The 11,161-nt window shown below is 34.2% G+C and overlaps 3 protein-coding genes across 3 annotated transcripts; 1 reads left to right on the plus strand and 2 right to left on the minus strand.

The window, feature by feature from the left end:
* Positions 1,689 to 3,432, plus strand: LOC104751317 (geranylgeranyl diphosphate reductase, chloroplastic). Its single transcript, XM_010473235.2, has 3 exons — positions 1,689 to 2,393; positions 2,505 to 2,901; positions 2,994 to 3,432. Exons 1-3 carry the CDS (start codon positions 1,689 to 1,691, stop codon positions 3,296 to 3,298), a joined length of 1,407 nt encoding a protein of 468 aa, XP_010471537.1. The 3' UTR covers positions 3,299 to 3,432.
* LOC104751316 (protein RKD2-like) lies at positions 3,352 to 4,633 on the minus strand. Its single transcript, XM_019237801.1, has 4 exons — positions 4,563 to 4,633; positions 4,333 to 4,460; positions 3,865 to 4,268; positions 3,352 to 3,781 (listed from the first exon to the last, which is right to left on the minus strand). The coding sequence occupies exons 1-4, from the start codon at positions 4,631 to 4,633 to the stop codon at positions 3,467 to 3,469; spliced, it is 918 nt and encodes a 305-aa protein (XP_019093346.1). The 3' UTR covers positions 3,352 to 3,466.
* Positions 5,238 to 7,394, minus strand: LOC104751318 (protein kinase 2B, chloroplastic-like). Its single transcript, XM_010473236.2, has 5 exons — positions 7,085 to 7,394; positions 6,328 to 6,653; positions 6,095 to 6,230; positions 5,754 to 6,014; positions 5,238 to 5,650 (listed from the first exon to the last, which is right to left on the minus strand). Exons 1-5 carry the CDS (start codon positions 7,164 to 7,166, stop codon positions 5,274 to 5,276), a joined length of 1,182 nt encoding a protein of 393 aa, XP_010471538.1. The 5' UTR covers positions 7,167 to 7,394; the 3' UTR covers positions 5,238 to 5,273.

The raw sequence follows: 11,161 nt of genomic DNA on the forward strand, positions 1-11,161 counted from the left end.
GGGGGGGGGGGGGGGACCTTTAGTACTTTGATCAACAAGTGTTTTGAAAATCCAGACTAACCCGGCCGGTTAAGATAGTAAACCCGCAATTTGGATATTAATTTGGTCTGATTGTACCTTTAAAAAGCCAGTGTTTTTAAACCCGGACATACAAATTAATTTTGATTAACAATCCTTTGGTCATTAAAAGAAAAAGAAAAAAAAATAATGAGAAAACACTGAAATATCCATTGAACCATAATTGTGTGAACAAAAGATTCTACGGATGTGTTGTGCCTACAGGTATCAAACGGGCCGGCCCACATCCATCTGCGCCGTCTATAGCGGACAATTTTCATACTTTTGAACCACAACAGGCTGGCCCGCTAAGCCCGCATACATAAAAGTTATGTCCAAGTCCGTCCGCGGGCCTAAATAATATATTAAAAATTAAAATAAAATTAATAAAAAATATATTAAAATAAAGTAAAAATAATAAATAATAATTTTAAAAAACAATTTTAAGTAAAATCAATGTTTATATTAATTTTTATAGATGTTTTAATTTTTTTACATTAAATTATTTGTATTACCACATATTTTTAAAAGATATATATTTAAAATTATATAAAAATAGTTATATATCTATATTAAATATTTATTTTTATTTAATATTTGAAGACCGCGGGCCGATCCATCAACCCGCGGGTATAATCTGCTAAAACCCGCAATTCATTTGGACTAGACCCACTTTTTAACTGACTTAATATTTAGTGTTTATACCCATCACGCTGAGATACTATTTGGGCTAGGCCCGGGGGCGTGGATCTTGCTTGACACCTCTATTTTGTGCCTCTATTTTGTGCCCATAAAAATAAGTGATCAAAAGACACACGACATACTAGTTACATAACTTATCCTACGTGGACAAAACTCAGCCGCTTGGTCCACAGAATGGGTACCACATCTACCCACAAAAGAAAAAAAAACAAACCCGTAACTTTATCCTCATCTCATCATCACCGTCCATTTCTTAATCCAACGGTATATACTNTTTTTTACATTAAATTATTTGTGTTACCACATATTTTTAAAAGATATATATTTAAAATTATATAAAAATAGTTATATATCTATATTAAATATTTATTTTTATTTAATATTTGAAGACCGCGGGCCGATCCATCAACCCGCGGGTATAATCTGCTAAAACCCGCAATTCATTTGGACTAGACCCACTTTTTAACTGACTTAATATTTAGTGTTTATACCCATCACGCTGAGATACTATTTGGGCTAGGCCCGGGGGCGTGGATCTTGCTTGACACCTCTATTTTGTGCCTCTATTTTGTGCCCATAAAAATAAGTGATCAAAAGACACACGACATACTAGTTACATAACTTATCCTACGTGGACAAAACTCAGCCGCTTGGTCCACAGAATGGGTACCACATCTACCCACAAAAGAAAAAAAAACAAACCCGTAACTTTATCCTCATCTCATCATCACCGTCCATTTCTTAATCCAACGGTATATACTCCTCGGAAATCTCCAACAATATCTCTAATCCACTCAAACAAAAACACATTTAACCAAAACAAAAACTGAAGCAGCGAGAGGCCGAGAGAGGGAGAGAGAGAGACTCCATAGTCAAGTGCGTGTGTGTGTTCACAGAACTCCTCAAGCTTTTTTCTTTTCAAGACAACAATGGCGACGGTTACACTCAAATCCTTCACCGGACTACGCCAATCATCAACGGAGCAAACCAACTTCGTCTCTCATCATGTACCTTCATCACTTTCTCTCCCTCAACGACGTAGCAGCTCTCTCCGTGTTACCGCAGCCAGATCCACTCCCAAACTCTCCAACCGTAAACTCCGCGTCGCCGTCATCGGTGGTGGTCCAGCTGGCGGAGCTGCTGCGGAGACTCTAGCTCAAGGAGGTATCGAGACGGTTCTCATCGAGCGTAAGATGGACAACTGTAAGCCCTGCGGTGGCGCCATCCCTCTCTGTATGGTCGGAGAGTTCAATTTGCCGTTGGACATCATTGACAGGAGAGTGACGAAGATGAAGATGATATCGCCTTCGAACATCGCTGTTGACATTGGCCGTACGCTTAAGGAGCATGAGTATATTGGTATGGTGAGAAGAGAAGTGCTTGACCAGTACCTGAGGGAACGTGCTGAGAAGAATGGTGCTACTGTTATTAATGGTCTCTTCCTTAAGATGGATCATCCTGAGAACTGGGACTCTCCCTACACTCTGCATTACACTGAGTACGATGGTAAAACTGGATCTACGGGGACAAAGAAGACAATGGAGGTTGATGCTGTCATTGGAGCTGATGGAGCTAACTCTAGGGTTGCTAAATCTATTGATGCTGGTGATTACGACTACGCTATTGCGTTTCAGGTCAAATCCCTTAACTTCTTTGAGTTTCATATGGTTGTTGGTTGATCAGTAGAGCTGTTAAGGATTTTTGAAAGATCATGTTTTTATGGAGTTTTAGTTGGAATCTTTCAGGAGAGAATTAGGATTCCTGATGACAAAATGACTTACTATGAGGATTTAGCTGAGATGTATGTTGGAGATGATGTGTCTCCAGATTTCTATGGTTGGGTGTTCCCTAAGTGCGACCATGTAGCTGTTGGAACAGGTACTGTGACTCACAAAGGTGACATCAAGAAGTTTCAGCTCGCTACTCGTAACAGAGCCAAAGACAAGATTTTGGGAGGCAAGATCATCCGTGTTGAGGCTCATCCGATTCCTGAACACCCGAGACCACGTAGGCTCTCGAAAAGAGTGGCTCTTGTTGGTGATGCTGCAGGGTATGTGACTAAATGCTCTGGTGAAGGGATCTACTTTGCTGCTAAGAGTGGAAGAATGTGTGCTGAAGCCATTGTTGAAGGTTCACAGAATGGTAAGTTAAAACAAAACCGCCTTTTTCAGGTTCTTGAGTTTTAAGTTTTTAGTGAATAATACTAAAGTCTTATATGTGTGTTTTGGCAACAGGTAAGAAGATGATTGATGAAGGGGACTTGAGAAAATACTTGGAGAAATGGGATAAGACATACTTGCCTACGTACAGGGTGCTTGATGTGTTGCAGAAAGTGTTTTACAGATCGAATCCAGCTAGAGAAGCTTTTGTTGAGATGTGTGCTGATGAGTATGTTCAGAAGATGACATTTGATAGTTATCTGTACAAGAGGGTTGCCCCAGGTAGTCCTCTGGAAGACATCAAGTTGGCTGTGAACACCATTGGGAGTTTGGTCAGGGCTAATGCTCTAAGGAGAGAGATTGAGAAGCTTAATGTTTAAGAACAAAAAGATGAGGTCTATCCCTTTTCTTCCTATCTCTCTCTTTTTGTTTCTTTGTTAGTAGCATCTACAGTACACTAATGTTGTTGCTCTTCAATGGTGGTATTATTCAGTATCATATTTTATGTTTTTTTTTTGTTTATTGAATTAGTCAAAAAGCATTTGGCTTTACTCATTTGAGAAACCACACAAGAGATACTTGACCTCTTCATCACTCTCCTCCATTACTGCATCATTAACCGACTCATCACTAGCGACTGATCCGCTGCTTAAACACGAAGCTATATGAGCCTGATCGGACTTGTGACTTCTCTTCTTCTTCCTCTTGTGATTAGCTTTGAAACAAGCTTGTCTCAGCCTTTTCGTCTTGTCCTCAAACTCCAAATCTGGTAACTCCTCAATCGTCCTTTTCTCCTTCTCCAGCATTTCCAACGCGTTCTGCAGTTTCCCTGCATTCTCTTCGCCTTCCATCTTCTGCAGCTCCTAATCACAGAGAATTAAAAACATATTCAATTCACTAATCCAAAAAATAATTAACACTGTGTTTAATGTCTTGTTCTACATACCTTGACGTTACTTATTAAAGTTTTTAGGCTCATGAGTTTGCGATGAGGCCATCTTCGAATACCCAATTCACGACATCTTCTTTTCAGAAGAGTTAAACCAACGTTGAGCTCTATAGCAGCCTGAGTTATAGGCATATAGAAGTAGCGAGAGACAGTTTCCATTGACAATGCCTTTGAAGCTGGACAAGTCGTGTAGGTAGTAGTAATGTCGCTGATGATTCTGACGCTATTTTCTCTGCGTCTCTCGTTAAGTTTCCTCTTCTTTGTCGTCTCTTGCACTGCTCCATGTTTAGTCTTCTTTTCCGATGAAGCACCATATCCTCTGTTATGCTCTGTTCCGTTCCATGATCCAGAGCTGTATGAATTGAGTACATCTACAGAACAAAACAAGACCCATGACACCTCTAAATACATACATATATATGTAATTGTGTATATTATGACAACTATATTAAATATATATTATACCTTCAGACAAAGGTTCAAGATCAGGTAATGGCAGAGAAGTTGTAGTCAAAGGAAAAGATTGAGAGGCAGAGCTTTCGTGGAGAGCAAGAAGATCTTCTTCCCAGTCAAATAGAGGATAACTTAAGGAGCTGCATGCGTTTACCAAAAAAAAACAAAACAGAGAAATTAAATCATAAGAAAACAAAAACACTATTATTAAATTAAACAAAACAAAAGCTTCTGAAATTGACCTGTGATCAAAGGATGGTGAATGAGTTAGGAACGAGAATGGCTTATCTTCTTTGTTTTTGTGATCAGCCATTGTAGAGAGGGAGAGAGAGAGAGAGAAGTTGTGTTGTAAAAATCGATGAAGGAGAAAAGATTTATATGTATACACATTCAGATGAGAGAGTAGCACATTAGTAAGATATGGAGAGAGAATAAAAGTGAAATTAGTGATGATGAAACTATTAGGAGAGGTGGGTTATTGACGGCGAATTGATAGCCCTGTTAAATTTGGAGTTACGAGAGATATGAATATGATTAATGTTAATTAGTGGTGGTTAAATTGATAGGGCCGTTTTGGTTTGGATTAGACTTCTCTTTTCGTCTCTCCATGCACATATGACATGCAATCATTTCGAGTAAATACTAGTACATACAATACACATATCACATATGTACACTATGTACATGTTCTTATAGTATAACATTACACATAACAATGATCATGATGATTGTGTATAATTAATAGCCACTAACTGAATGAGGTTTGCTCAGTTAAGATCACAAGAAGTAACGTATGGTTAAATTAAGTATAGATCATGGCCAAGCTTCTTTTTTTTCTTTCTATATTTCACAATTTATCATAAGTTATTATTATCAATGAAGTAACAAAAAAAGGTTTTTATATTCCATTTCCACAAAAGAAACGATCAAAAAGCCAAAGAGTTTTTGGGTCCTTAATTAGGGTGTCTGAGAAACCGTTTGGAAGAAGAGTTAGTAGCAAAACCTCTGCTTCTACTCTTTCGATGTCTTGGAATTGGAACTTTCTCAAGAAGAGACAAGACCTCAGGCATCGATGGTCTAACTTTAACCTCTCCAATACATTGTAAAGCCAAGAAAGACATCATAAACGCTGCTTTCTGAGGGTATTGACCCACAAGCTTCGTGTCCATTATCCTAAACACTTTTCGCTTGTCTCGCAAGTAAGGTGTCGCCCATTCCACTAGGTATTCTTCTTCTCGAGCTTTGGTTTTGTCTATTGCTCTGCGTCCAGATAGAATCTCTAGCAAGACTACACCAAAGCTGTAGACGTCACATTTCGTTGTTAGATGACCTGACAGAGACCAAAAGCAGAGACCAATCAATGTGTTCTAGAAATTTTCATGTTATGTCGTTGTTATTAAAGAGAAACCATCAACCATCAAACAAAGATGAACCTGTTGCTAGATATTCTGGAGCTGCGTAACCTTCTGTACCGATGACTTGGGTTGTCACATGTGAACGGTTGTCTTTTGGACCTTCTTTGGCCAATCCAAAGTCCGAGAGTTTTGGGTTAAATCCTGAATCAAGAAGGATATTTGCTGCTTTGAAGTCTCTGTAAATGACTTGGTCCTTAGCTTCGTGCAAAAAACAAAGCCCACGAGCAGCACCAATCGCCACTTTCATACGCAGTGACCAAGAAAGCACATTAGAACCCCCTAGAACAAACAAGATTCGTCAGGTCATGAACAATGCAGAGTAAAATAAACATAAGTGTTGGATTTTAATTCTTACTTACTTTCAAACAAATGATTTTCAAGACTACCATTAGGCTTATATTCGTAAACCAAAAGACGTTGTTCATCTTCCAAGGAGTACCCAATCAATTTCACCAGATTTGGATGATGCGATCTTCCAAGATAATACACTTCCCTCTTTAGAAGAAAGCATACACATGTAAAGATTCTTAAAGGGTATAGTATATATAGCCTCAGAGGAAATCATAATAAAGTAATTAGAAAAGAAGCTTACCACCCACTCCTTGTGTCCCTGAAACCCTTCAGTTTTAAGATTCTTTACAGCAACAGCGACTTCGATTCCAGCAGGTCCACCATTAACACAGCCCTTGTGAACAAAACCAAACCCTCCTTCTCCAATTAGACTCTCTGGACAGAAGTTTCCTGTAGCATTCTTTAGCTCATCTAAGGTAAATGACTTCAGATATTGAGAATGCATGCTGTCTCCTTCTTCACGCGGTGCAGGTAGAGTGCTGTTAGCTTCACATTTTCTTGTAATCAGAGGCTTTAAACTCCATGGATATGAAAGATTCGAGCTTCTTCCAGTATCACTATTAGCTCCTAGACCAGAACAATACCACATTCTAACGTCAAAGGTGGGAATGAAAAAACAGAAACGTTGGGAAAATTTATCAACAGCACAATTAATAATTTAAGAACAGGGGAATTAAAGCCCTCTCTGCTTCCGTACGTACCACTAGAGATGAATCAAGTAACTACAAAAAAAAAAGGAAAACCTATTTCTATCTGCTTCTGACATTCCTCTGCTAAGTCGAGTAAGACTTCATTAATTAGCAGTACATAGAGATTCTTAAGTCAGCTAGAACATCTCAAAAACCCAAATATTTCGTCTTCAATTCACATTCACCTATCATGCATTAATAACTAGCTTAGATTACGAGAATCCAGGACAATGTAGCTCTGTCCGTATTGGAACAACAATTATATCAAACAGAGAGATAGATGAAAAGAAGAATGAGAAAGGGGATTACGTGAAAAGGGTTTCGAGTTCACTGAGGAATCGTCAACGTTAACATCCTCATTCTTTGAGGAAGATCCAAAGCAGTTCCCCATTATAGAGGTCTAACTCCTCCAAAACCCTAGAGAGACCAATTGTAATGGGAAACAAACACTAACTAATCTATAGCATTTATGGATGGATCTTTATCACTGCCTCTGTCATCGACATTCTTCCTCCGGGGATAAAAAAAAGGAAGAACGATGTAAACGAGAGAGTGGTGAGGTTCAAAAAATGTGTTTGGATTTCGAAGGTTTTTGGAATTTGAGAGATCAGAGAAAGGTTGAATATTGTAAACCTAAAATTGTTACAAGAAAAATAAATAAAAAAACCTAAAAACTAAAATTAGAGAGAAAGGAAACGAGTTTCCGTGTTGTATTAACTTCCCTGTCAGAGTCACCACCCCTATTGTATTAATTACCCTATTGACTTATTTACATCACGTGCAACTCTCGTGTCCCCCACACTCTTTCAATGAATTTTCGTTTTAAATTAATTTAAATCCTTTTTATTTTTTCGTTTTTAGTAACTTGTTAATTTATTTTTTTCTTTCTTTTTTTAACAATACCTTTTTATTACTTTTTTTATTTTCGGACTTTTAAAGAATTATATGATTCATTCATTTTGTTACCTCTTATTGATTTTTTAATAATCTCGATCTTCAGTGATCATTTTATCGATTAGAATAACTGTTATTTTACTATATAAAATAGGATTTTTAAATTAGTCTTTAATATGACCATGATACGTGTCAAATACACTGATAAGATATTGACACGTGTCAAAAAAATATTATTTTTCAAAAGAGATAATTAAGAAAATAATATCAAATCTAAATAAAGTTTACATGTTCAGTTTACATGTTCATATCTTAAAAAAATTCTAAATCAAAATAGAAAATTAACAAAACTAATATATTTTCCATTGTATGTTACTTATATTATATGTGTTTTCTCAATAAGATTTTGACATGTCTAAACAAAAAAGTAATTCACTAAGCATGTATATTATTAGCTTATTAATAAACAAATAATGAATAACATATTTAAAAAGAATAACATAAGTTATGTCAAAAATTATTATTTTTGAAACATAATAGGACAACTAATTAAGAAAATAACAGTAATATACATAACATTACATGTTTCTATCAGAAGCTTTGATCTTTGATTTTTTTTTTATATATAATTTTGTCGATCTATTGCGTGGGTCATTGATTCGTGCGAGTTTTTCAATGGAAGCTATGAGATGCAATAAATGAAATCGAAGTATATAAACCCACTAATTTAATCGAGGATGGAAACACTGATGGAGGTTCCAAAAGTGATTCTATAGTTAGTAGCATTATAAGTTTGGAAGATAAGTCGGTGTTTGATGTTTTTGGTCAAAATTTAGAGTTGTCTTTTCTGAATAATGTTGATGATTTCGGTATTGAAACAAGAACTGCTTGATCGAGTAATTAAGAAGCGGTTTCAAATTTAGGAAGTTGGAATTGTATACCATTTTAAAATTGCTTTCAAACCGGATTTATGTGGTTTTCTATCGAATTAAGTTCGCAAACCCGTTTAAACCAGGTATATAGAAAAATATATGAAAATATTTTATTCGGGTAAAAATGAGTTGAGAATTTATGATTCGTGAATATTTGAGAAGTGGTCATAGCTTTAAGTTGTTTAAGTACAATTGTCTTTTATGTGGTTTTCTATCGAATTAAGTTCGCAAACCCGTTTAAACCAGATATATAGAAAAATATATGAAAATTTTTTATTCGGGTAAAAATGAGTTGAGAATTTATGATTCGTGAATATTTGAGAAGTGGTCATAGCTTTAAGTTGTTTAAGTACAATTGGATATTTCTGAAGAGTAAATAGGTCGTTGATCCTTAACGTGATTATGACATATGTCATGTTTTAAATTATATATAATCTTTCTATTTTGTATATCTGAATTATCTAAGACTTATATATATCATCCTGATTATAATTTTCAAATTTTTATTTTTATTATATTATATTAACTTTTTTCAATTTCTCAACTTTTATTGGGTTAGTCATAAAATCATTGTAATCGAGTAGATAATTTTCAATATTGTTCATCCAAAATATCTTTGGAGTAAAAAAAATTTCACGGTTAAAGAAATTATGTCATAAAACAATTTTAGTAATTATAAGTACTATAATTATGCCAAAATGAAAGTAAATCAACATAAAATTTGTTTAATTTGTTTAGAAGATATTTTATAGGTGGTGATAAAGAGCATACTTTAACAATATAATAATTTTGGGTTTAAGAACATATTTTTAATGCTAAAACATGGAGTAAAATTATATGTGGTTACTTATTAAATGTTGCTTTGATGAATTTTTTGTATGTAAAATATTTTGTAAATAAGTTGTGAAATGTTTTTAAAATTTGTCAATAATAATATTTGTAATGATGAATATTTAGCAAAATTTTTAGTGGAATATCATTTATTTTTAGATTATTGTAATAATTGTTATAATATATTAAAAGTATATAAATATAAATAAATGTATAAAGGTAAATACAAATATTCTCTAACTTAAATTATTTATATATTTACTAAATAAAATTTCTTTATATATTTAAATTGTTTAAGATTTAAGATTTATTTTCTTCAACAATTTTAAACTTATTTGTTGTGCGGACCCTGCGGACCCTTATCTAGTAGGTTTATATAGCTATGAAAATTAATAACTAGAGAACGATCGATCTATCTATCATTTAATACAATTATATATAGTTGAAATAATGTACGTGTGATTTCCTTAAATTCGAGAAAATGACTGGTTACATTCTCTCATATGTAATTATTTTCTCATTTCTCTAATATGACAAACCAATCCAATATATCCATTGTTATTGTAGTTGTTGTGTTACTTAGCTTTATCGATTGAAATTGATGATATATCATCTAAATAAGAAAATCATTTATAGTTTTCAGTTATTTAAGATTCACCATATAAAAATCGTAATTGTTTAGGCCTTTAGGGATATTTTAATCATCTTCGATCATTTAATGACAATAATTTTTCAACTTACCACAACTGTTAGTAAAAACATTAGTCTTGGGTTTTTAATTTACGGCACGAGATCTCGTGGTTATAAGAAAGCAAAATTCTCTCAAATAATCTATTACAAAATAAAATAAAAAATCTCTTTGATGGGAAGAAAATAACATTTTGAAAAAACATAAATAAAAAGTAACAAAAACAAAACTTAGGTCATGGCTTGAAATTTGCAGCCTTTTGTGCTTCTTTTGAGTGCATAGCGTCAAGTTCACCCCATACTTTATTGCCCATAAACATAATCTTCCTATTCCTTCAAAGTTATAATATGCGAATGACAGTCTCATTTTCATCGATGGCTCTGTCTCCTAATAAGTAATAACTAATACACCCATTTGATAATATAAAAAAACTTTGTATTCTTAATTCTTCTTTCGCCATTTTGACAATTCATAATGGTTCCTTCCTTTTTTCTTCGACAATATATGTGGTCATGAACACCAAACTAACTAGTGGACTATATTTTGAATATGTTCTTGGAAGATTTGGGGAATAAATAAAAATCATTTGTTCGACATTTTAATTCTTAAATTTCAGAAGAATGACTCCTAATTGCTCCTTTTTTTTTAATGTGTCAATAATTACCATTTTCTTAGGATTTGTAAGCTTCTTCTTATCAGTTATGACAAGATCGATACAATATGAAATTCTTAAATGGCATATTTTAATTACAACTTACAAGTACGTCGTTCTTTATGTATCATATATCTTGGTCTGACATGTTTTAAATTACTAAAAGACACAAAACCAATAAAGCTTAGAGAATGAAAATAGCCAAGTATTTGTGGTGACAAAACCCTAACGGAATAGATATTTGGAAGAAAAAAAGAAACAAACAAAATAACCGAAAAAAAGGGCGAAGGTTTGATATAGGAAACACGCGAATATTTATGACCGAAGGAGAAGTGACGAACTCGTATCATTAAACGTTTATAAGGTCATCATCATCTATAGAAAAAACA

The sequence above is a fragment of the Camelina sativa genome, chromosome 16, assembly GCF_000633955.1.
Source record: "Camelina sativa cultivar DH55 chromosome 16, Cs, whole genome shotgun sequence".
Taxonomy (NCBI): domain Eukaryota; kingdom Viridiplantae; phylum Streptophyta; class Magnoliopsida; order Brassicales; family Brassicaceae; genus Camelina; species Camelina sativa.